The 26,928-nt window shown below is 37.4% G+C and overlaps 1 protein-coding gene across 3 annotated transcripts in view; it reads left to right on the forward strand.

Annotated features, from left to right (window-relative positions):
• The window catches only part of DGKH (diacylglycerol kinase eta), a 164,362-nt gene extending 148,503 nt beyond the window's left edge, over positions 1–15,859 (forward strand). For 2 of the 3 annotated variants that reach the window (XM_024755605.1, XM_024755606.1), the window contains 5 exons: positions 3,284–3,389; positions 4,397–4,489; positions 7,288–7,407; positions 8,586–8,694; positions 15,145–15,859. In XM_024755605.1, the coding sequence (XP_024611373.1) occupies positions 3,284–3,389; positions 4,397–4,489; positions 7,288–7,407; positions 8,586–8,694; positions 15,145–15,197 (481 nt within the window). In that variant the 3' untranslated portion in view covers positions 15,198–15,859. Of the gene's footprint in view, positions 1–3,283; positions 3,390–4,396; positions 4,490–7,287; positions 7,408–8,585; positions 8,695–10,167; positions 10,299–15,144 lie in introns of all 3 variants that reach the window. The other variant, XM_024755604.1, reaches the window with a different exon arrangement.
• The last annotated feature ends 11,069 nt before the right edge of the window (positions 15,860–26,928 follow it).

Below are 26,928 nucleotides of genomic sequence, written 5' to 3' on the forward strand. Positions count from 1 at the left end.
CCCTTCCATTATTATTTCCCCATTTTACACATAATCTTTATACTACTCACTTATATGGTGCCTCATAATTACTAAGTGTTTATGGGAGGTAGAAGGAAATGCAAACATTAACCATGCAAAAAAAACCCAAAAAAAGTCAGGGGGTGAACGTGGGAAGAGTCCAAGAATCAGTTTCTGGCAGATGTATCACAGAGTTTGTGAGACCACAGAAATTAATTTTAGGAGACAGAAAGAGAAGATAAAAATAATAAGTTCTGTGAATGCAAAACGGCTAAAAATCACTATGACCAGGGGCAGACTTCAGGGGGGAGGAGGGACGGTGGGCAAGTTTCTTATCTCCTCCTCACCTAAATCTTATCTACCAAATGGGGATACAAGCTGCCTGACCAGGTCGCTATGAAGGTTAAGTGAGACCCACCATGTGAAGTGCTTATTACCACAGCATGTCTGGTGTATTCAGTGTTCTGAGCATAGTCACTCTTATATTTTTCCCACACCTTCACCTGGTCACTGATCAAAATGTTGAAATAGAAAAGAAGGAAAGGGGCTTCCCTGGTGGTGCAGTGGTTTTAAGAACCCGCCTGCCGATGCAGGGGATGCAGGTTCGAGCTCTGGTCCAGGAAGATGCCACAGAGCAACTAAGTCCATGAGCCACAACTACTGAGCCCGCATGCCACAACTATTGAGCCCACGTGCCACACCTACTGAAGCCGTCACGCCTAGAGCCCATGCTCTGCAACAAGAGAAGCCACCACAATGAGAAGCCCACGCACCGCAATGAAGAGTAGCCCCTGCTCGCCACAACTAGAGAAAGCCCACACACAGCAATGAAGACCCAATGCAGCCAAAAATAAATAAGTAAATTTAAGAAAGGAAAAATAGTGAAGGTTGACCAGATTTGCTTTTGGTCTACCTAGTTTGATTCCCCATATCTCTTTATAAATTTTGCAAATGATGAAAATCAGGATCACTCATTAATTTTCACAATATATTCATTCAATATTCATCAAATAATTTTGAGCCTCTTCTGTGTGCCAACCATCATATTAGGCACTGGGATGCCACGATGACTGCAGTCCCTCTTCATAATTTGCTGGCAGAGTAGTAGGAGGGAGACGTGTGGGCAAAGATCTGTCACAGGTCACACAGTGGGCACTGTGGATGCCCAGAGGAGGCCAGAGGCAGTGAGGGAGGCCTGCCTGGAGGAAGTGACTTCTCAGCCTAGTCTTGAAAGAATAAGAGAAGGAGTAATCTAAGAATGGGAGCCAGCCTGGGTAATAAAACCCAGAGGAGTGTGAGTGCATGGTACTTGTAGGAAATCTCAGGGTGTTTGGAGTGACTGAAATGTTAACGTGGTATATTTGAGAGTGTGGAGAATGTGGACAGAGAGTTGAGCAGCGGTGGGGCGGGACGCAGATCTTTATCAGGATGTTTCTGGAAGCAATGTGAAGCACTGTTCACAGAACAGCAAAGCTGGGGCAAGGGTGAACCCTGTCAGAATGGTCCTGTTAGGAAACAATGGACTGAGGCAGTAGAGGTGGGAAGGAGAAGACGGATTTAAGATAGGTTAGGGTCTAAAGTTGGTACACAGGCATGTTCAGGATGATCCTAAGGTTTCTAGTGAATGGCTGGTTAGACTAAGTTGCCTTTGATGAAGCCATAGTATTCAGGAAGAGGAACAGATTTTGAGAGGGAAAATGATGGGTTCCATATTGGACTTACAGAATTTTAGTTACATTAGAAATACCTAGGAGGAGATTCAGTTAGCAGTTGAAAATGTTAATCTGAAGTTGATTTACAACTTTCTTTTTCTTTGAAAATTAGAATAACATTTATCTATCTCTGTTCTTCTTATTAATAACCTCTTCTTCATGATTTCTCAACGTTATTGGTAAGGATGCTTAGGTGACATTTGCAAGTTCCTTTGTGCCTTGGATATCAACGTATGATCCTTAAGAATTAAACTCTTGATTCAGCCATGTGGGGCTTCTGTCTCTTCTTTTGTTCTTCCCTTTCCAGATTGAAGACCATTTTCCTTGAAGATGTTAGAAGCAAAAGGATGAGGATAGTCTTACCTTCTTGTCACCTATAAAGCTTACATCATTTTCTAGCAATCAGTAGGACTTCTCCTCCTTTTTATTTTTTTTGGCTGTGTCAGGTCTTAGTTGCAGCGCACGGGCTCTTCATTGTGGCGCTTAGGCTTCTCTCTAGTTGTGGCATGCGGGATTTTTTTTTCTCTCTCTAGTTGTGGCTCATGGGCTCTGTAGTTTGCAGCACATGGGCTCTCTCATTGAGGCTCCCGAGCTCAGTAGTTGTGGCACGCGGGCTTAGTTGCCCCGTGGCATGTGGGATCTTAGTTCCCCAACCAGGGATCGAACCCGTGTCCCCTGCATTGGGAGGCGAATTCTTTACCATTGGACCACCTGGAAGTCTCTCTCCTCCTTTTTCTTCTTGGCCTCATTGCCTCCAGAATCGTGTCATTCTAGGACTGTTCTTGAAGGTTTATATTCCAAAGGACAGTGGCACTACAGGCTTTGGCGTTGGATAGACGTAGATTCAAATCCTGGCTCTATCACTGTACGTGATTTAGTATGTGATTTAGTATCACATACTAAATCTTTCTGAGCCTCAATGTCTTCATCTATAAAGTGGAGAAAGGTAACCACAGCTACCTTTTAAGTTGTGAATATTAAATTAGATAATGAATATAAAGCACTTAGCATATAGAAGATATACGTGGCAATGTTTTTCCCCTAATCTGTTGTATTTGTGCCTGGTTGAAGTTTCAGTGAATAAAAGATGTGTCTACGCTCTACATTTGGGACCCCTGTCAACTTTCCAGTGATACAGCAAAATGAAATGTTACTATGCCCTCTTCTTCCAAATAACACCTCAATATGCTTATCTCTGATTCTAGGTCTAACTTTTTTTATATAAAAGATTTGGGGTTAGTATTTTTTGTTGCAGTAGGGTTTGAATTTTGTAAATCTACCCCCATGCCATTCATAATCGAGCAGTTATTAAATAAATTTCCTTTCATGACCTTTTTTTAATTTTTTTTTTTTTTTGCGGTACGCGGGCCTCTCACTGCTGTGGCCTCTCCCGTTGCGGAGCACAGGCTGCGGACGCGCAGGCTCAGCGGCCATGGCTCACGGGCCCAGCCACTCCGCGGCATGTGGGATCCTCCCGGACCGGGGCACAAACCCGCGTCCCCTGCATCGGCAGGCGGACTCTCAACCACTGCGCCACCAGGGAAGCCCATTTGCCGCGTTTTTGCTTTCAGGATTTGTGATGCAGCCACCATCCACTGTCTTTTGGAGCAAGAGCTGGCGCACGCAGTGAATGCATGCTCCCACGCACTGAACAAAGCCAACCCACGCTTCCCAGAGGTGAGGAGCCAATGGTAAATGCCCATTCCGCAGATTTTTTGGTGTTCCACATGTAGCTTGATACAAAATGTGCCACATCCTTTGAAAGAACATAATACTAGTCTATACACATCTCAGCCAGAAGCTTATCATTCACTTGTGGCCAGGTTTTTCTTTATTTTCCTTTTCTGCTGTGTTTCCATTCCTGCTCTTTAATTTGCTTCCTTTTTTTCTATTTCACTTTCCATCACTTGTCACCTTCCCATCTTCCTTGTGCTCCTTCTCTTTTTAAGTACTACCATTCCTCTTTCTTACCTTCTCCCCTGCACCTTCATATAGGGCAAGCCTAGATATCATGCATTTAACTAGAGCTGTTCATGCATTTTTGAGGTTGTCCACTGAAATTATTCTCCATTTTGTTTTACTAAATCAGTAAATTTAGTTAATTTTCTAATGTAGAAGTTAACAATAGAGTGGATAGAATATAAATGTGATGAAATGTGATGTATGGCCTAGAGAAAACTGGTAACATTATTTTTACCCTTTCAGTTATTCAGTTGATTTACCTAAGTTATTATACAAATAAGTGTGAGTCCTCAAGATTATTAAAATCTAAAAATCAATCCGGTTGGAACTATGGAGAGTAATACTCAATGGATAGAATTAATTATGATCAGATAATGTCCCTTTTAAGACATAATTTTCTTTGACTTAATTCTTGTGGGAATATGTGTCTGTTGTCGCCAGCATATACATGTTCGTGTGTAGGAGATGTGGTCCTGGGTGTATTCACTATAGTCAGTGCATTCTTCTGGCTCTGTGCTCACAGAATTAGAAGAGGTAGTCATGCTAAGGAATGTGAGTGTGAAATTTTGCAATTACCATAGAATTTTGGTAGACTTTTTAAAGTATTTGCGATGTGAATTTAAATCGGAAGAGTAAAGTGTAAAGTACTCGCCGATGATTGAATCCCAGTTTAATACAGAACTACTTGTCTTTGATGTTGTGTTGTTTTTTTTTTTTCCTAGAGTCTTACGAGAGACACTGCCACTGAAATAGCCATCAATGTGAAGGCCCTGTATAATGAAACAGAGTCTTTACTAGTTGGCAGGGTTCCTTTGGTAAGGAAAAGAAATGGTGGATAACATCAGAATGATGATAAATGTATGGTTCTTGTGTTCATTAGGGAGCATGCATTCATCAGATTCTAATGCACAAGCAGCCTCCGGCCTCCATCCCTAGAGCTTCCTTTTTACCTAGCTTTTGCCTTCAAGAAAATCTATGGCTACACCTGGGAGTTACACTTTAGGCTAACAGGAGTAGAGATTTCCCCTCATCGTGGTTTTTTTTTTTTTTTTTTAATAGATCCTTATTGGAGTATAATTGCTTCACAATACTGTGTTAGTTTCTGTTGTACAACGAAGTGAATCAGCCATATGCATACATAGGTTCCCCCCAGTCAGCTTTGAGAATCTTGAACTTTACAGAGAGTGGTAGACATTCCCTAGGGACTCATTAACCCATTAATGCAGAAAAGTAGAGGAAGTCATGAGTTGTGTTCCCGGAATTAACATTTGAAATATGATTGTTATTTTCTAGATTTGCTTAGATGATGCTTTCTAGATTCCGTGTTTCAAGAACTAAATTTCAAGAACTAAACCTCTTCGTAGGTTAACTCAAGATTGGTGTTGGAAATCAAGTTGCAGCCAAGTCTGAATCAGACCGCAAGTTCATGGACCTCAGGCCTAAGTGCTAGGAATCCATAGATTTTCTGTCTGGTTTGCCCACAGTCCTTTACTAATCAGCCTTTCTTCCCTCACCCTTGAAATGTTCTAGTACGTTGGGTCTTTTCGCCACCTAGTGTTCCATTGTAGGTTATTCACACATGCTGTTGTCACTGTAGAAGGCCTGATACATTAGCTATTGTTTTCTTCCTTGTAACAATTTTGATTAATTGATAGGTGATGATCTGAAAACATTTCCCTTTACTGTAATTTTATCTGTTTCTTGGGAAAATTTATACATCTAAATAAAAGTGAGAATAAAAGTCATAGTATCTGGCACAGTGGAAGAATGAGAGGTGTGTTCCATAGCCTAGCCAACTGTAAGTGATTGGTTGGAATATCTGCTTGACTGGAGTCCAGAGTAAAATGTATCACCCTTGGAGCATCCTTTGCTCTTAGAAGAGAAGCTTAAAGGCTGCATGAAGTCCATTGGTTTTACCCATCTCCGAGGGAAACTCAAGTATAACTTCCTTGGGGCCAGAGGTGGCTGCCTCTGCTATGGTCGTGAAGAGAAATTTTTAGGAAGAAACATTGAATATCTCTTCTGATAAAACCAATGGGAAAATCTTCTTGGCTATTCTTGGCACTTCTATTATTCACCTGAATTCTTGCTGCTCTTCTAAAATTAGTCCTATAGGAAAGCCAGTGAGCTGTGACCTTGGTCCCAATTATTGGATGAAGGACATGTATTTTTTTCATGTTATTTGAAATACATTTAAGATAATTTCTGATTGACGAGAACTAAAAGCATAACTTACTCTGTATTTTAGCTCTCTACACTGAAAGTACCCATTAAATGTTACTTGGTTAATATTAATCAATTATATTATGTTAATATATAAGGATTCCCCTCCACTTTTAACTCTTCTGTCATTGTCAAATATGGATGTTTGGTTTGAATTTTTTTTTAATATTTGGCAATATTGATATCAAAATAGTCAGTCGTGTTTGAGAGCAGCTAAGTTATATTCTTCATTTTGCTTGTAGAACGAATATGCAATAACCATTTTATCAATTTTGTAAGACATATATTCTTAGATTAAAGGAAAGTGGTAAATTTTATTTGACCTGGTGGAAAATCTCCATAATTTTATTAACTTCTAGAAATGCTAGATCCCTTGAATAACAGAGGGGGAAAAATAATGTCCCTAATAAATAACAGTAATATTCTCTCTGAAATTTCAGCTTAAAATTCTGTGAACCTATATGTAGGTACTCTACAATTTTAAAGTAGTTTATAAAAGTATTGATTAGCTGGAAGAGATCTTAGAAAGTGTGTAGTCGCTTTCTACTATTTATTGAGAAGGAAACTTAAGACCCCTGAAATCAGTTCATCTTCCCTTGGTTGCATAGTTAGTAAAAAGGCCAGGACTAGAATTCAGTCACCTCCCTTTCAATTCTGCACCTAACAGTGTTTGTTTCACCTTTATTCATTTACTGAATTTGTAAGTGACTTTTAATAACTGCTTCAAATGGGTGGATAATAGGTGACCAGTTAAATTCTCTTTAAAGTTTGCTAGCCCTCTTCCAGGTTACAAGCCATTTAGCTTTTTGCTTTGCCCTGATTTGTACAACAACTTTTTGTCACAAATTTTTCTGAGATCCGTGGGTCTTTTTTTAACCTGTTATTTTCATTATCCAGAGGATTTTTGTGCCAGGCAGTTCTTATTATATGACATATTTTTGACCAATTTAAAATATTATTTTTTGTTCACACAGCGACCTATGTAAATCAGAATGATTTTTGTCACAAAGAAGTAGATTAATGGGATTACTCCCTAGTGCAAGCCGGCAGAATGGGCGGATGGATGCATGGATAGGAAGGGAGGAGGGTTGGATTTACATAGAAAAAACATCACCATAAGTAATACTTTTCTCTGTGAAATTATTAAAGTCACACTAGCTACTTATATCATCTTTGGGAAGTAAGGAATAAATCTATTCAGATTTGCTTAACTGAACTCAGTATAAAATAATTTGTTCTTTTTTCCATATTCTTTTTTATTAAAACCAGCAACAGTCTAGCCTTGTCTGATAAGAGATGAGGATGTTCAGTGTCAGTAAAATAATTTATTCTATTTGAGGTTGGTCACTGAGGCTTGTCTTATTTTGTTTTTAATCTGCTGGTCAAATAGCAGTTGGAATCTCCACATGAAGAGCGGGTATCCAATGCCTTGCATTCCGTGGAGGTGGAGCTACAGAAATTAACAGAGATCCCTTGGCTTTATTATATCTTACACCCAAATGAGGATGAGGTATGTAAAATTTGTCATGTTTCTTTATAAATGTGTACGCTTTGTGACAATAGAATTTGAATGCATCCTTTGAAAAAGAGTTGTTCAGGGGAAAATACATTTTGAATATAGTCGTCCTCCCTTATCTGCAGGAAGTACGTTCCAAGACCCCCAGTGGACCTCAGAGGAGTACTGAACCCTATATATACTATGTTTTTCCCTATACATACGTATCTAAGATAAAGTTTAATTTATAAATTAGGCACAGTAAGAGATGAACAACAGTAACGAATAATAAAATAGAACAATTATAACTATACTGTAATAAAAGTTATGTGAATGTGGTCTCTCTCTCTCTCAAAATATCTTATTGTACAAATGCAATGCCTTTTCCATATCAGCTAAGCACTTCTCATGCACTGTGGCTATAACCTTTGCAGTTTGAGATGCAACAGCAAAACTAGCATGAATTTCTTTCTCCTTCTTCACAATTTCACAGACAGAAGATTCGTTCTTACTGTAGGTCTTAGCAAGCTCAGCATACGATTTTTCTCTTCCCTTATTAAGTTGAGAACTTTCAGCTTTTCATTAAAGGAAGCAATTTTACAGCTCCTTTTTGGCATATCTGAATTGCCAGCTTCACTACTCTTGTGCCTCGGGGCCCTTATTAAGTAAAATAAGTGTGACTGGAACACAAGCGCTGTGCTACCACGACAGTTGATCTGATAACTCAGATGGCTACTAAGTGACCAACAGATGGGATACGCTGGACAAAGGGATAATTCACATCCCACACGGGATAGATCAGGATGGCTCACGATTTCATCATACTACTCAGAACGGTGCACAACTTAAAATTTATGAATTGTTTATTTCTGGAATTTTCCATGTAGTATTTTCAGACCGTGGTTGACCGCAGGCAACAGAAACCGCGGAAAGGGAAACCACAGGTCAGGGGAGACTACTTTCAGATGCACTTTTCTTGAACCAACGAGAAAAAGCTTTTATGTGAACAAAGGCATCTTATGGGAATCGGTACCTTTTCAGGAGTACGTAACATCATGAACTTTTGGGGAAGAAGTTATCACTTCAACACTATTTCGTGTGGATAACTTACATCTATGTTATCTGTGCTATCAGAGCGGGGTTTTCTTCTCTTAATATCCTGAGAAAATTCTCTTCTTGCTCGACTCGAACAGGAGCCCCCCATGGATTGCAGCAAGAGAAACAGCAGAAGCACAGTATTTCGTATTGCGCCCAAATTCAAAAAGGAAAAGGTTCAGAAGCAGAAGACAAGTTCACAGGCTGGTAGGTGATCCACACGGGAAGGGAAAGGATAACATTATGAAAAAAATAACGTATTGAGGTGCTATCACCGAGGGGATGAAAGTGATCTGAGACTAGAGAGTGGTGATTATTGCAACATGTTATGAATGTACTAAATACCACTGAACTGTACGCTATAAAATGGTTAAAATGGTGAATTTCATTTTATGTTCACTTTACCATAATAAAAAAGTCATATCACACCAAAAATAAATCCAAAGTAGGAGTCTAGTCATGCAGTTAACAAGGTGGTTGCCGATTTGCTTCTACTTTGCTGAGTGAATGTCAGCATGTCTGTTAGATGGGTCTTCGTCTTGCTAACAGTAATTCAAGGCTTGTAACTCGTTTTCCTTCTTCACTGTGCAAAATCTATATCATTTTGATAAATGGAACGTAGAAACTTTCGTTTACTCCTTTAACTTGCTAGATATATTTTCCACCTCAAGTTATATATTCTCTTCCTTCTCTTTTAAGGACTTACGATGCCATTTCAGCCCCTCAGTAATGACAGTCCACTGTGACACTTGTATTCTCAAGCAAAGATTAAACTCTCTCTTGGGTATTCTTTCAAGTTCCCTTTCCACCTTTCCTTAGAGATTAAATTTAATGCTGTACTCCTGCTAAAGACCTTCAAGTTCTGTGTATATGATGGTAGGTGCCTTTCATAATCAAATCATTTTGTAACTCTTCTGAGTTAGCCATCTCATTTTGAAAAGTGATACATAACCTTATTTTTGACAGTCGTAAAGCAGCTATTGAAGGGCATTTTAAAACCAAATGTGGCAAACAAGGAGACTTTCATTAAGCTAATCAATGTTGGGTAAAATGTATAAAAGAGTGATTGTACATACTGTAAAATAACAACCCAACTAATCTTAGAAAGCGGTGTTGACAGTTTTTAGATGACATTAAATTGATTTAACAATACATTTATTGCTATAATTATCAATAATGGTAATCATCAAAACCAATAAAGGCAGTACTTGAAATCAGCAAGACCTGAAGCAGAAATCTGTGTAAAATTGTACCCTGTGTCAGATTTTAAATTTTAATTAGCATTTGTAGCTAATTAAACTATAATAAGTTTCATATATGGTCCTTAAGGAAATCATCAGAGCTTATTTAGACCTTGTACTACTGATCCTAATCATGAGAAATACATTTTTTATACATACTGTGCAGTTTGCATGGCTTTAAGGAGGAAATTGAGCTAAAGAGAAAGGCACAGGTGCGCAGCAGTGAATGTCCTTGTAGAGTCAGATCCTTGTGTTGACTGATAGTCTGAAACTTGCATGGGAAAAAGTGGAATTGCAGTTTTGTTGAGACAATACCTTGAACCTTTCCCTTTGCCAGCACTGCCGCTGTACTCTGTTTCGCATCTTCTTTGGCCAACCTGTGCTTTGTAATGCATTGAGCATGTAGAAATTAAGGGGGTTTTGCTCTTAACTTTGGTAGTTCAGAAATGGGGCACAGAGGAAGTTGCTGCTTGGCTGGATCTGCTCAATTTGGGAGAGTACAAAGAAATCTTCATCCGTCATGACATCAGAGGGGCTGAACTCTTGCATCTGGAAAGGCGAGATCTTAAGGTATTTCCTTTGTGCTACTTCTGCTCTTAAAATTTTTCTTGCAAAACAGACTCCTTTCTCCTGTGCTGTTCTGTTCTGTGCTTATAGCTTGGCTTATGTTATGCAAACATGCAGTAATCTAATATGCATTGTCCTGTGGTCTGAGTTCCTGGTATGCATTTTGAAACAAGAATGTCAGCAATATTTTTCTGTCAAAATCATTGACTGTTATAGCTAAAGCTTAGCATGAACTTAGTAAGTTTTCTCTGCATCCATTGGTATGGCTGTTCCTGTGCTAATATTTCCAAATGGATCATATTTCCATCAGCTCATTTTTTTGGATCAACGTGAAAGGTGATATTTGTTGCTGAAAATATCTAATAAAGGTTAACAACTAAAAACTAATTCAAAATACCAATAACAAAGCCTTTCTAATATATGGAACTAGATGGGAGACTTACAGCAGTGGCTACTTGGAATCCTATGATTTGGTTGTGTTTCAAAATTGAGCTTTCAGAGGTCACGTGAACAACTAGACAAATTCAAATCTCCTTTCCACGACTTATTATTAAAATTGTATTCTTCTCAAAAATAAATTTATTATTTTCTTTAGTAAATGAAGTAAAAATTATGCCTTGTTTTTGCTAGAAGGCAGCCCAAAGCCTATTTGTCTTTTATGACAGGGAATAAAAAGTATTAATTCATGGTCTGCAGCAAATTCCTTTTTATCCTTTGGGTGGAGACGCGACCGTAGAAATGGCCAAAGAAGCATATTCTGTCCCAGGGTTAGAAGTAGGATTTTGTAATGTTATATTTTCTTACCCCACGCTGCCATTTAAAAATTCCAAGACTGATTCATAAGCAAGTGACAAAGCCTTCAACATTTGTTGGATTGATTCCTTTCCTGTAGACCAGGTTCTACAATGCGTAGAATTATGAGACAGTAAATTCCTAATAAATTCCTGAACGGTTGTGCCTTTATCTACAAATACGTTAGCAGAGATCTTTGACCCCGTGATGGGTAACCTAAAGTATAGATTTTTATAAAGCAGGGTCATAAAGTTTTAGCACATCCAAAGTAGACACCACTTATACCTAAACATTTTTAGCCAGAATAATAATAAAATAATAGATTAACTGATCATCTTAGTTGAGAGTCCCAAATCTGGAACATAGCAAAATATATAGTGTTATAATTCATAAAGTAAAAATTGACTTCAACACTTGAATACACCAAAAAATAAATGTAGAGGATCATTCCATGGAACATATTTGTGTAGCTTCTGATATCCTTGGCAGGCAGCAATATTTATTGACTAGCTACTGATTAATATATTATGCCAGCTTCTCTAGGTGGCATCTGCCCTCTAGAAGCTTGCATTCCATTTGCCGTGAATAGTCATATGTTCAAGGAAAAGGCTGTGTGTGTATATAAATAGACATGTATATGTTACATATATGTACATACAAACATATATAAACATACACACACAGTGAGTGAAGCAGTTATTTGCAGAGTGAAAAAACAAAGCTCACACAGAAAAGTCAAAGTTAGACTGATAGGACCTGGCTGGAAAAAAAATAAGAGTACAAAGGAGCTGCTGATTAAGAATTATGTTAGTAAAATTTCTATTTAGTTTTTCATGAGACTTTTTTGTTGTTTGTATTTTTTATGCAAATTACATTCTTTCCTTTAAAACTTCTTTTAGAAGTTTTATTGACATAGTCCATTTTAACTCTTTTGGTTCTAAAACAGGGTGTGGGGCAATGGGAAAGGAAAGTAATTTTACAGAAAGGGCCTTCAGTGGAACAAAACCGAGCTAGAGAACGAGCTCTCCTTGTGCTCTGCGGTTATAGCTGTACGGGGGAGCAGACCTTTCAGAGGAAAGTCTCTTAATGTTGGTGAAGGGTTACCTACTCCCTAGGTAATCTTGTCCATTCCCATTGCTTCGAATACTGTCTGAATATATCAGTGGTTCACAAGGTTGTGACCTCATTTGTAAACTTTAGGATCATATCACCAACTCTACTTGCTACTTGGCCATCACACAGGATTTCAATCTTAACGTGTCCACACCAAACTTCTACTCTCCTGTCCTACTCCCATTCTGCCCCTTCTCCAGTGCTCTACATCTTAGCAACTCAGGGATGTGAGCTAGAGAAACCCAAGGTCGTATTTAACACCTTCCTTTTTCTTATCGTTTCCCCCCTAACTCATTAAACCCATCACAAAGTTTGACTTTAATCTCCATACATTTCTCTTTCTCCTTTCCACAGTCCTTCCTCTTGCCTGTGTAAGGTCAGTAGCTTCCTAACTGGCCCTCGCATTGCTACTCGTGCCCTCTCTCGTCCATTATCCACATTGCACAGTGACATTTTAACATCAGGTGTATCACTTTTCTGCTTAAAACCTTTTAGTGGCTTCCCATTTCAGTTAGAATAAAGACTCGCATCTATGGGAGGCCTACAAGGTCTGCCTATATAGTCAACCTGCTATGGAATACTGGCCCTTGCTGGGCTATATACCCTTCCACCCTGGCCCTATTTCATTTGTTTAAAAATACTGACCTCTCTCACCTTAAGGGTGTACCCTCCTATGGTATGCTTCCCCCCCTCCCCGTCACCTGGCTAACTCTGCTCAGATCTTGGCTCAGGTGTTACTTCCCTATCATCAAAACAACTAGAGGTAGCAATGTGACAGTCTAAAGGTGGGAAAGGGGAACTGTCGCTAATGTGTTTTAACAGACAAATAAACTGATTGCATTATTTTACCTCCTAGAAGGCAGAAGGAAAAAGTGAGGGGTAACAAAGCAAATGGTAAAGACACAGGGGTTTTGTTTGTTTGGTTTTTTGTTTTCTCCATTTGGAAAGTTGTATATGTGTGCGTAGAAGGATAACAGTATCTACAAAGCATGCCTCTGCAAAGTTAAAGCTATTCATCCAAAGAAAGAAAAAATCAACACTAAAGAATATGATAAAAATAAATACATAACATCATGGCATAACTTTATCACAGCCTAACTCCTAGAAGATGTGAATGTATTGAACTCAAACTAAAGAAAATATAGCTAAGAAGTTAGTGTAACTCTAGGGAAAACATTCATCTCGAGACACCAAAATAATAATTCTGGGTAGAGTCTGCATCTCTCAAAGAAGTTTTTATTCTTGAGAATACAGTGGGCACATGGCCTAAAATAAAATATTTAATATTAAAGATATTTCTTAATCAGATAACTATGTTATCACAAAGTATAAAGAACATTAAAATATGCCACTCAAATCAAAGAATCTAAATGCATCTGCCTTTCTATCTTCCTGTAGGGTTTGGCCTTGCTTTCAAGTTTGCTGTTTTAGCACACACTCAGGAAATGTATAGTTGCCTTAAAGACTAATTGCGGATGACCTGGTATCATATGAGCAAATATTTTTCAGGGTCAGTTAAATATTGTAAAAATGTTACCCTGACATTATCTCAAGCTCAGAAAGAGCACTGGCTGTGGAAGGAGTATTTTCCAGAAGGATTCAGAATCATCAGTAGCGTTGCTGCTATAGAATTCAAGGAGATCATAAACTATATGGGAGAGAGAGCGCGCGCGCGTGTGTGCGTGTATCTTCTCAGACAAATAATCTTGTGGTACCTTATATTTTCTAGGCTGCTTTGAAAGTCATCTTTTTCCTAGTTTTCAAATATTTCACACTCTTTGTTCTGTGAAGAAGTTGTCTGACTTCACACAAATTGATTATGCCCATTACGCTTAAAGAAGCTATAGGGAGGCCTTCACCATCTCTTTTAGTTGTTCAGACAGCGCATACTATGGCTATCTTGGATGGGTCTCATTTATCACTGCAACAGGTATTTGTTCGCCAAGCTCCTGCTCTGTGCTGCACACTCTGAAATCACCATTCATTTCTGAAAACTAAACATTGGCTCCTTGGTTCTTTTTTAGGAAGATAGTCCTTTAAGAAACAAGAATTCTGAGGGGAAGGAGTCAAAAGTGTTTTGAGGAAAAGCATCAACCCACAGATACATACCAATGTTTATGTAATTGTTTATACTTATACATTACAAAGTATAAGGAATATTTAAATATTTCACTCAAATCAAAGGCTCTAAATGCAAGTTCAAATGCATTTGGATTCCACATTTAGGTCATGGGCACTGGAGTCTTCCCTGAGGATCAGGCCTCACTTGTAAGTTTAATATTTTAGCAAGGAAATGTATAGCTGTTTTAAGACTAATTGTGGATACCCTGGTGTCACATGGCACTTCTTTCAGAGATCACAAAAGGACCTGTGTTTTTTTGGGTTTTTATTTCGGTACGCGGGCCTCTCACTGTTGTGGCCTCTCCCGTTGCGGAGCACAGGCTCCGGACGCTCAGGCTCAGCGGCCATGGTTCACGGGCCCAGCTGCTCCGCGGCATGTGGGATCCTCCCGGGCCGGGGCACAAACCCGCGTCCCCTGCATCGGCAGGCGGACTCTCAACCACTGCGCCACCAGGGAAGCCCAGACCTGTGTTTTTTAAAGCAAAAAAAAAAAGAAGAAGAAAAAAGAGGAAGTAATTTTGACTCTTAAAGAATTGCCCTTGTGTATAACTTATGAGAATGTTACATTTAAGAGTTGTGTAAGATGTGATTTTTTTACTGGTCGGCAATTTTTTAATGTCAGCGTTTTTTTGGTTTTATAAACTTACTTTTCTAACTTTTACTTCCTAAATCATTGAATGTAAACTAAAATGAATGAGCTGAATGCTAACTGTGTTATTAGCTAGTTAAATAATTAATCCTCAGTTTTTCTCTTGTCAGTAAACTTCTTCCTCTTTCTTTTTTCTTTCCTTCTACCTTTTTTTCCTTTTTTTTTTATTTTTAGGACCTGGGGATACCGAAAGTGGGTCATATGAAGCGAATTCTCCAGGGAATTAAAGAGCTTGGAAGGAGCACACCCCCAGTCTGAGGTGTAATCATATTGGTGCTGTTCCTTGGAAGGAAAGTAATTGCTACTTAATACAAAGTCCTTGGGAGCCATTGGCTGTTCTTGTAGTTTTCTGCCTAGATAAGTAAGCACCACTGAGGCACCTCTACGGCTTGATATGGGTGAAAATTTTGATTTGAGGTATTAGAAAATATTTTGTGCCAAAAAAATACATTCCACAAAGCCATTTTCTTATTGTGCAAACCTGACACATTCAAATATGCTCATATTAGTAAAAAGGTGGGAGGAATCTGAGACAATTGCATTGTCCAAAAAGTGGAATTGCACAATGTTTACTTTCCTTTAACCTGGTCAGATGGAATGTTCTTACCATGCAAACACATAACAATATGTAGCTGAAATTTCTTGGGTTTCATTATTGGAGGCATTGGCTTCTTACTTAAAATCACTGGCTAGAAGACTAAGATGTAAATTAAGTGGTGTTTTGAATTGGTATCACCTCAGATTCCTAGCTCTCAGTGGTCAAAGAATATGGTTAAAACCCCTCAAATACTATGAATGAATGCAAATCTTAATGCACGATGTTCCTGCCTGAATTGTCTTTCTGTTTCTTGCATGTCACATTTAATATGTAACACTTAGCTTTAATGTCAGTTTTAATGGAATTTAATTTATTACTACCTAAGTACCTTTTGGTTGGCTAAAGGCACTTTTCTGTTCTTTGATGTGGAATTTTGCGTAAATATTCTATATCTAAGAATTTGTGAACATGTGTCTGTGCCCTAATCGACAAATGATATATATCTTATGCAAGCCAGTTTTATACCAACCTATCATAAACAGTAGGTATGCACATTAAGAAAATTCTCTGGATATTTTCATAAAATTATATGTTCTGTTGCCTAACAAAACTTATTATAGCTCTCCATACCCAAATTCCCACATTCTGTTTTAAATTTTTCATTTCAATTAAATAATTATTTAATACTCTGTTTGCATCTATAATATAGCAGACTGTTGACATCCAGGAATTTCCCCAACGTCTCAACTGGGATTGGTATACTGATTGGCCACCCAGACTCGTCCACTGGCTAAAGGGACTCCTGACACAAACTTCCCAACAAAAGAGATTTAAATTTTTTCTTAAGGGCTTACCACTATTTATTATTATCTCACTTAATTCTTATATCCTATCAGGTAGATATTATTTTCCTTTTTGTAAACCACTACACTTCAGTCTAGCGCATGAGGAGTCAACATTACAATGATCAAAATCTTTGAAAGCCAAAGGCATACATATCAAAAAGTCACAAAAATGTCCTTAAATAAATTTTCTTTAGACATTATATACCAGAAAATTAATTCTAATGTTTAAAAATCTTCTATATAAGAGAAGTAAACAGGGTACTGACCCAGTGGTTAACAATTTTCATAAAGTAGCCTTCTAGGTAGGTGCTCAAAAGATATACATATATGCACATATACATTTATATGTACATTCACACTTGTGTACATATAATCTGAACTATACTCTCACTGATGTTTTCTAGACATTTATTTTCCAGATGCTTAAAGGGAAATATCGATGGGAAAACATTTAAAATGAGCTATTGTCTGACATATAATTTAATTATATCAAAAGGGTTTAAATATTTGATGCTTATCCTTATTTATAACTTGAGTATTTTCTAGTAAAAATCACGAAATTTGGGCATCTGAAAAATAAATGAAACTTGACAGGTTCCTGACCAAGTGTGTCTGACTATATATTTTACCTAAGTTGTGAATAAATGGAAATTTTCCAAAGCGAATTGTATCAGGTAGCTTAAAAGGGCAAAGAGCTACTCAGTTAATTTTAATGTTATCCACGCCTGTGAAATCAAAGGTCTTCCTTTCCAGTCCCTTTTAGAGTCCCTCACCCTGCAAAGTATCCTGCTCTTTCAAGCACTTCCCTGTGTTCTCAGAACTCTCTGAGATTGCGGATCCCCGTCCACAAAAAGAAAAAAAAAAAAGGAAAGGTGGAGGCAAGGAGGCAAGAAATCCTAGAAAAGAATGAATTAATGCAAAAATCGTTACCGATTTTCACTCTCCCCAAATTCTCCTTTGCCAATAGGAAAGATTATCTAGTTATCCCATGTTCAGAATTTAAGAGTAAGATGTAAATGATTAGATTCTGTATTTGATGTTGCTTTTTCACTCTTGAGTAACATCCGTTATATATGTTGAACCTCAGTTAACAGAATCCTTAGCTAGAATATTCCAGCAAATGGGTTTTGAATAAGAACATTTTTCACTGTATGCATTGTCTGTGCATAGCTATGTAGGACCCAGAGGACATCACTCACGCCTGTTTGCCAGGATGGTGCCCTCAGAGCCTCCAGAGGCCACTGTCAGCCTCGCAGAGGAATCAGCTTCTCATGGCAGATGGGGTTACAGCAAAGATAGGAAGAGCTTCTCCACGTGGCCTGATCCCAGCTCTGGGGAGTGCAGGTGGGGCCTCTGCACCTTGGTCCATGCATAAGCTGAGGTGAGAAGCTCAAGCCTGGGCCTGATTGCCAGCTGTAATTGCCGTCTTTCCTCCCCACCAGACTCTCCTGCGTGTAGATAATTTGGGAGGGCCGGAGGGGAATCACAGCTCACATCCACTTCCTTTCATTTTCCTTCACTGCTCGTTTTCCTGAGGAACAACTTACTTGTCAAGAAAGGGACAGGGTCAGGCCCAAATAAAATTTCAGAGTACTCAATTTTTCTCTTCCATCTGTCCCTCCACCTCACTTTCTGAGTTTCTTGCTTACTTCCTGGCTTCCCATTTTTCCACGTGCCCAATAGAGATGGTTGCTCAAATTCTCACTGCCACGTACTACCCTTTCCTCATCAACTATCCCACTACAAACGGACTCCTTTTATCTTGCCCCACCTTAGCACCCACTGTGGGTCATCTAGCCAAGTGTTAGGAAGAAAACAATGTAAAGAAACTGATTTTACAGTTTGCATTTTATAAAAGGAAAGTTACTAATCTAAATGAATTGATGGATTAGATCATTTGAGGACCATCACATATATTGCTGTGGCTGAGAAGAGGTGATCCCTGAATGTCTAAGATCTGTGCTGTCCTACATTGTAGCCACTAGCTCCATGTGGCTGTTTAAAGTTAATTTAATTAGAAATTTAGTTTCTCAGTTGCACTAGCAGCATTTCAATCACTCAGTAGCCATAGTAGACAATACAGATGTTGAATAGTTCCATCACTGCAAAAATTCTACTGGATAGCACTGCTCTGCATCATTGCTACTCAAAATGTGGTCCATGCACCAGCAGCATCCGTATCACCTGGGAGCTTATAGAAATGCAGAATCCATTCCAGCCCTGTTGAGTCAAAATCTTCCTTTTAATAAGATTTGTTGGGTGATTAGCCCTGGCCTAGATGCATTTTTCTCCCTCCTAGCTAGGAGGGATCTGAGGTCTTTGAAGTTTCTCAGAATAGCTTGCTGTCCAACCCAGTGTTTCCTATCCCTTCTCCAACTAGTCCCAGAAATGAGCTGAAACTCATTCATCACCCAGCTGAGTTTTCTTCTCAATCCTTATTCCTAATCCAGGTTCTAGATGAGCCCTACCTACCCAGTATATATTTTGGTTATATTTTGGTAGATAAGGTGGCACACAGGAGATTGGCCAACACAACTGGCCTCTCTCCAGCCCCTCACCCCACGTCTAAGTCACTAACAATCTGAATTTGCTCATGTGACGTTCTCGTTTGTTCACAACTTAAGTCACAGGGAACATTTCAGAAGAATATGTACTGAGATAAGTGAAGACCGGGTTGATCTCCAACAACTTGTACTTCTCACTTTCGTTTATCAGTAGATTATCCTATTGACATAGTTCATGCTTGAGGACACATAGCAGCATGCACACATTAAATGAATCATTAGGCATACAAAAAAAAAAAAAAAAAGAGAGAGACCCAAAATGATTACAAGTAAAGTGAATGTGTCATTAAGACCCTAAAAGAAGGCATGTTTTGCTAGACTAAAGTCTGGCTTTCTTATTATGCTAACTTATCCTGATTTTCAGATAGTTAATAATTCCTTAAAATAGTGCCTGAAAAATAATATATTCTTGACCCTCAAAATACAAATTATTTAATTCTATAATAAGATCTGTCCGAGTGTGACATATGGTCAGTAAGCCTTTACTTAATTTTTACATAGTTATATAATTGACCAAAACATTATTGCCTAGATATTCTTTAGCTAATTTTAATGAATAAAGAGACCACTACTTTAATCTCCATAGAAGTTATTTGTAACAGGAATTGAGGAAGGAAATACCCATGCAAAACTATGACTTAGAAAGTTAGAGTGGAAACGTCTCTACATCATTTCTAAAATGAATTACCTATTATCTCCCACTGGGTTGACAACATAGTGGACTTTTCTGTTGTATAGATATGAATTCTTTAAAGATACCGCTTTTCATTAAGCTGTAGAAACATTACATCTTTCAACCTTGACATCTAGGATCTCTCCTGCTCGCTCCTTCCAAAATGAACTTATCTTGCATTTTTCAAATGCAAGTTGGATGAAACAGTGGGTTTAGAGATTGATGATATTAGTGGCAGTTCTTTAAATCAGCTGAAAAGAGTAAGAAGTGAAGATTCCTCAATATTATTGGTCAATGGAATAGCTTCCCAAGTGGTTTCCAGAGCTTGGCTGCCATGCCTCTGCCCTCACTGCCCCACGCCAAGTGCCATGGGGCCTGGGGCTTGTTTCTCTCTGCTATGGCATCTCCCCAGTGACTCTTGTATAGCAATCTCTGTGTCAGTTGGGGAATACGTTGCCCTTGCAATAGGATGCCTTCTAAAGAAACAAGCAAAACTTTAAAGAGGCAATGATTATTGATTTTTCTAATACACAAAGCATTCATTTTTATTGTTATTGTTTCCTCTTTATTTCCTCCAAGTTTTGTTGAGAGACATCTCCTTTAGAATAAAAAACTGTAAAGGTTTATCGTGACAGAGAATGGAGAGATAAAAAGACAGCTGGACTGTACCTATTTGTATACTTCTTTCTGTTATTTTCAGGAAAAGAAGTTTAACAGAGTAACTGAGGCTGCCTTAAACTCAGTAACGATGTTTAAGAAAAACCCCATATTACTAATATAGATGAACAGGTTAATTCCCTTTATGTAATTAAGATTCTATTTACATATATTTATATCCTCTCCCTCTTAATTTTGTATGTACTTCCAAGTTTTAGTTGGAAAAATAGAAACCAAGCCACTACTTAAACGTTATAAAAACTCCACATAAAATATTTCATCTTAGCTACAATTTATTCATTGTATAGGAATTTATGAATAGTCTGGATATTTCATAGAACTGCATTTCAAGAGCAAGTTAATCAAACCTAAAGGAACATAGGGTTACTTTCTCAATGGATTAACGTAAGTTTCATACTCAGTTGATAATGCCACTGAAGTAGGATAATGCAGTTAGATATTCAAGCTAAAAAGGAAAACAAATATATTTTGTTGTCCTTACTGTTTGCACTATTGTTTGCCACTGCTTAGCCATATCTGTTTCTATATTCTAAGTATTAAGCTGATATGTAGCTAAAGATTTCTTACAGTTCTGGTAACTGGTAACTAGTGCTGTGAAAGGTTTTGGCGTTGTAACATTCCCAGTTTTGTGAGTTATATATTGTATATTGAAGATGACTAATAAATTGGAGTAATATATTTATCTAGAGCTGGGAAAATATAATTATTTTCAAATCTTCAAGTAAGTTGTATCGAATTTTTTCTTCCTCTTAAGTGAAATGAAAGTCTCAGTTTTACATTAAAATGTCTATTTATACAACAGGTTTCTCCTTTTACTGGTTTTATTAATTTTCATATTAAAATTTTTCTTATCTTTTTATACCAAAAAACTGGTCACGCTGGTGATTCAAACTGCCAAGATGTATTTTAGTTTGTAGGACTTCTGGCAGACAAAGTATTTAATAACAAACCAGCTTTGTATATTTTGTGGCTTTGGGGGCAAGTCTTTTACCTTTTGAAACTCTATGCGAGGCAGTGCTGATATCAGCAAAGTCAGTAATAGACAGTATTACTCATAACCATCAGTAGAAGGTTTTTACAAGTTGTATAAATCAGTGCATTTATTTATTACGTCGTGAAATGTAATCTTTATACAAAACGCTTATTCTAGATCTTTTCTTTGTTATTGCTGTTGCTTAGAGTGTAACAGCTCTGTTAATGATTTACTTACGTACTTGAAGTACTCATTTCTGTCAAACAGATGCCCAGTTTTTTTCCGTGTAAAAATCTGATTCTTTACCATCATAGATAACTGAAAAGTAATAGGGAGTTTGTTAAAAAAAAAAAAATTCATGTTTAAAATAAATATGGAAAAAGGCATAAAGCCAAAAATGAAATCACCAATATTAAGTATTTACTGTAACCAAGGGATTCATCATGCTGTATTTTGCCAATATATATTTTATCTTCAAGTCAGGACTGCTTTTCTGTAGTAAATTTTCAATTTTCGTTGTAAAAGAGATCTCAGTTGATTATACTGCCAATATGACATTTGAATGAACATTAAAAATCTGGAACCCTCCAAATTTCACATACCTCCAGCTCTAGGTTTCAGGGTGTGTATTTTTAACAGGTTTGCATTTGACTCTGGGCTGCTTTAGTCAGAGTACCTATGAGGAATAATGGTTTGTCTGTTTCTGTCAATTAAGTCAGTGAGATTTTAATTGAGTTTGGAATTCTTTCTGTTTGAAAATATTGTCTATTCAACTTTTAAAAAACTAAAAATGTTAAACATAATAGCACAACATGCCACACAGAATAAAATCACGTTTTCAAGGAAGAAAAATAACTGTTCTGACTTACCATGAGGCTGTGTCATATACCAAAGAAATCACTTTAATAAGCCCTAAATTCAACTGTTTTATTGGTTTACAGTGTAAGCAGTAGATGAAATGTAAGCTATTTAAGAACTATAGTAGAAGATTAAGAATTAATTTACTAGAATTTAAAAGACATAGTTTTATATTAATTTTATTGTTGCACAAGCAATTATTGAAGGCAGGAAAAAAGAAAATATATGAGAAACATTATATGGAAATTAAAGGAAAAAGGAGCTTGGTAATTTGTGAAAGTTTTGGAAATCGAGAGTTTGAACATAGGTATCTTTCAGTTTATATTATAAAAATGCAAAGCATGTGAGATGTATGGTGAGCACAAAACCACAAAAAACAAAAAAAATGTCACACTGGTGAAGTCTGGGATTGCATCTGTATCTTTTCAAAATAACCAGTGAGTTTAGGGAGCCCATTCTACTGTTGAAATTTGGAAGTCAATTAAGCAGGTAGTTTGGATAACCTGATCATTTGTGTTTATTACATGAGGCAAATGTCTGTATTTTCTCAACTTAGTAAGTGATGTAGGGAGAACTAGTCAGAAGGGCTTAGCAACTTCCCAAAGAAGAACTCTGGTAAATGTAGGTCAGACCAGACCATACAGAGTAAAGAGATTGATTTTCATGAACCTTTCAAGGCTTAGAGCCTTGAAATTTGTTAGCAAGGATGGATTTTCCTTTCATTTGAAACAATAAAAAAGTATTCAAATTTATAATATTATAAATAGCTAAATTCTGTGATTCTGGAGATGGGAATATGGTTTAGGTTTCTTGGGTTCCTCAACTGACTTTGGCGCTGGCTCAGTGTGTCCTCACTACGAGCTAGATGTTTTGGCGCCTTGGTTTCCCTGATTAGAAATGGCACACAATATTATCAATTATAAGTACTTGTTAATTTTTCTTTTACAAAAGGAGCTAGGTAAGTGTGAATCATACTTAAAGTTACTACTTCTTTCCCACTGTCATTTTAGATGTGTAGAAAAGCTTCCCAGACTTTATCCCATCACATGAAAATTAAAAGCCCAAATTAATATCCCTTCCTGTTCATTTTTAAAATGAGTGAAGTTACATTAGTACTGTCAGCACCAGAGAAGGTTATGGGTATGTTCATCTGTGTACTACAGGTTCGTATTACTCATTTTAGTATAGGCTAAAAACTCACTTCTAAAATCTTCAGAAATTTAGAGTAACTTAATTTTTTTACACTCACCCCAGACAACAATTTTATAAATAAATAAATATATATGTATATATATATATATTTTTTTTTTAGCTAACACTTTCACATCTTTTCTTAGATTAACTCCCCAAAGAGGAAAATGTCTCTTTAAATCAGCGTTTTTAAAAAAGGAATACCCGGACTCCCTTACCTTGTTTTACTCTGTGACGTCACTTACTTTCTATACTACGTGAATTCTAAACGGTCTCCTTGCTGTTTGATCTGAAGCATGCATCACTATCTACCTTCTCTGGCCATGGAATGGTACTCTCCCATGCAAAGTACCTTCAAAACTTCCTGTAAAGAAACTAAGCTAGAGATTGTCTTAATCATTACCATAATGGAAATCTAAGTACAATTAAGGGGAAAAAATTCGAACAACCTAGTTAAAATTATTAAATATAGATAAGGGTAAATGAATATTGACTTTATTTTTCCCTGACATTTGAATTCAGTCACTGATCCTTGACTTAAAGATTTCCTTGCTAAATCTGGTATTTATTTACGACATTGGAGCTCCTGCTACATCCCCCTCCCCTAAAAATGCTGGAATTTTAAGAGGGTGTAAGCTGCACGACATAAGGGAGGAGACTGAATCAGAGCTCATTTGCATATATTTTGATCTGTCTTAATGGCACAACTTAGTTTTCATAATAACAGATCTCTAAATGATGATTCCAGAATGATTTGGTACAGTGATGGGAAAAAATTATTTTTCTGGAAATTTGCTTCCTGCAATGACCTGATATACAGTTGACCTTAGTATAATTAAAATTAATTATCACTTTAATTAGACCCTACCCTGTTTACAGATTTCCATTTTGCAGCAATTTTTAAATATACATAATGATGAGCATGAAAGAATTGCAAACTTGAGCAGTTCTTTTGTTTCCTTGCCTCCTTTTACTTGAAAAGCTTTCAGAAAGCTTTTGAGAGATGACACAGTTCTCATAGCAACATTATGTGATTATGTTTTTCTGCCAAGACACTCATAAGCTAAAATACGGAACAAAACACAGGCTTAACTTAATCTTGCTTTGGAATTGTATAAGCCAAAGCCTTTTCTATATCAAAGTGTTTTTTTAGTATTTATACAGTTGCATATTTTATTTTTTGTCCATCTCAAAAACTGAATTGACATTTTCACTTTTTTTTTTTTTTTTTTTTTTTTTTTTTTTTTCGGGGGCCTCCAATTTTATGTTGTATTTCTAACTAGTTGCAGTAAAGCAAAGCGCTAATGCCTTGGTTCAGACTTTTATCAGTACAAACCTTTACCATTTTTCTCTCCTATGCTTTAAATTTTTTTTAAAATTTATTTACTTTATGTATTTTTGGCTGCATTGAGTCTTCTTTGCTGTGCGCGGGTTTTCTCTAGTTGTGGCGAGCGGGGGCTACTCTTCGTTGCGGTGCACGGGCCTCTCATTGCGGTGGCTTCTCTTGTTGTGGGGCATGGACTCTAGGCGTGCGGGCTTCAGTAGTTGCAGCATGCAGGCTCAGTAGTTGTGGCGCACGGGCTTAGTTGCTCCACCGCATGTGGGATCTTTCGGGACCAGGGCTCGAACCCATGTCCCCTGCATTGGCAGGCGGATTCTCAACCATTGCACCACCAGGGAAGCCCCTCTCCTATGCTTTTGCCAAAGTTTTTCAGCGACCAGTTTTCTTACCTTCATTCTCCCCTGCCTCTAGTCCATCTTCCACATGGTGGACAGATTGGTCTTTTTAAAACACAGATTTGTTCTGTCATGCCTCTGCTAAAAATTCTTAACTAGACTCTCCCTCCTTTACAGCATGGCAACCTAACTCCTTAGCGTGATGGATAAGGGTCTCCATGACCTTGCCTCTTCCCACCATTTTTAGCATTGTCACCCACCATTTCCTCTAGAGACCTTTCGTAACCCAGGAGTTTGGAACTTCTCACAGTTCAGTGCTTTGGCATAATCACATGCTGTAGATCAATTCATTCAAGACTCAGTTCAAATTTTACCTTCTATGACACTCTACCTGACTTCCCAGACAGGTTAAGTATTTCATCCATGCTCCATAGTCTCTTGAAACTTCTTCTATTAAAATAACATCGCATTTCAATAATTCAATATATATATATATCACATTTCAGTAATTCAATATATATATATATATATATATATATATATATCTGCTTGCCCACAACTGGATTTCTCTTTGTAGTCTCAGTGTCTAGCTAGCACGTAATAGGACTTTAATAAATGTTGAGTGAATGAAGGTAATATAGCGCCCAAACTTCTTTGTGTTTTTATACTTTCACAAATGAACGCTTAGACTTCCCTGAGAGTCCACATGAGGGGGATGTGTATTCAGAAGCCCGCATGGACTCTGGGAGAAGCAACAGAAGAGAAACAGCAGGGAAGAGCAGTTGCTTTGTGAAGATAATCATTTGTTAGCTATTCATGAGAAATATTTACCAAATCTGAATTCTTGTTTCTAAAATTGAAGCTTAGTAAATTTTCACATAACTGCCGACTTCTTCTTATTCATAATCCGTAAATATGCCCTAAAGATGATCTCTCTCTTTGGCAGGTATTCAGTGTATACAATCTACATAAATACATACACTAATTACCTACACAAAATAATGAGACTTGAGAAAGAATTTTTAAAAAGGTAATGAAAGTGTAATTTTCTGAAAAATAGTTTTCAACCAGAGATAGAGACGGAATTTGTGCAATATCAGGTCATCTATAGTTAATGATTATTTCATTTTTTATTATGCAAATATAAGAAGGCTTGTTTGCCACTGCTATCACCCCATATAGAACATAAAGACTAAAAACTATTACCTAAGGGTTTGTTTTCTCTTTTGTGATTCTATAAAGGCGTTCTTCCATGTCTCCAAATTATGATAAAGGTTAACATAAAAAGCCCTTTATCGGAATTCCCTGGCAGTCTAGTGGTTAGGACTCTGCGCTTCCACTGCAGGGGGCATGGGTTCGATCCCTGGTCAGGGAACTAAGATCCTGCATGCCACCTGGCATGGCCCCGCCCTAAAAAAAAAAACAGCCCTTTAAAGTCAATAATTTTAAAACTTAATCCAAAATTTGCATGTAATTAAATGGCCTCTTATTTCACTCACTTAATAGATATTTTTCTACCTGCTCTACACTTGACGTTTGATTAATGCTGGGGATACAAAGAAAATAAGACATAGCTCTTGTCTGAAAGAGTTCAAGTTCGTTTTCATGATTATTCTTCTACAGTTTGTTTAAGAAATTGGGAGGACATGTTTTTAAATCAAGTAGTATTCCTCAGATTTTTTCAGGGAAGTGGTCACCTTCCACCCAAAAAACTAAATTCTGTGTCATAACTAAGTAATCCCATTCTTATGTCCACAGTTTTTGTATTTTCAGGTCAACCACAAATAATTTTTGACCATCACTTGTCAAGTACATCTTTCATCAATCCTGTAGAACCCCATTTCCACAACCATAGGTGCTATGTGCGATCCAAGTGACTAATGAGTTTGTAGGACACAAGTTCAATTTTAAGGCCATTTTAGGAAGGCATATATCCTCATTAATGACACACACACCAAAAT

The sequence above is a fragment of the Neophocaena asiaeorientalis genome, unplaced genomic scaffold (genome assembly GCF_003031525.2).
Source record: "Neophocaena asiaeorientalis asiaeorientalis breed wild unplaced genomic scaffold, Neophocaena_asiaeorientalis_V1.1 scaffold59, whole genome shotgun sequence".
Classification (NCBI taxonomy): domain Eukaryota; kingdom Metazoa; phylum Chordata; class Mammalia; order Artiodactyla; family Phocoenidae; genus Neophocaena; species Neophocaena asiaeorientalis.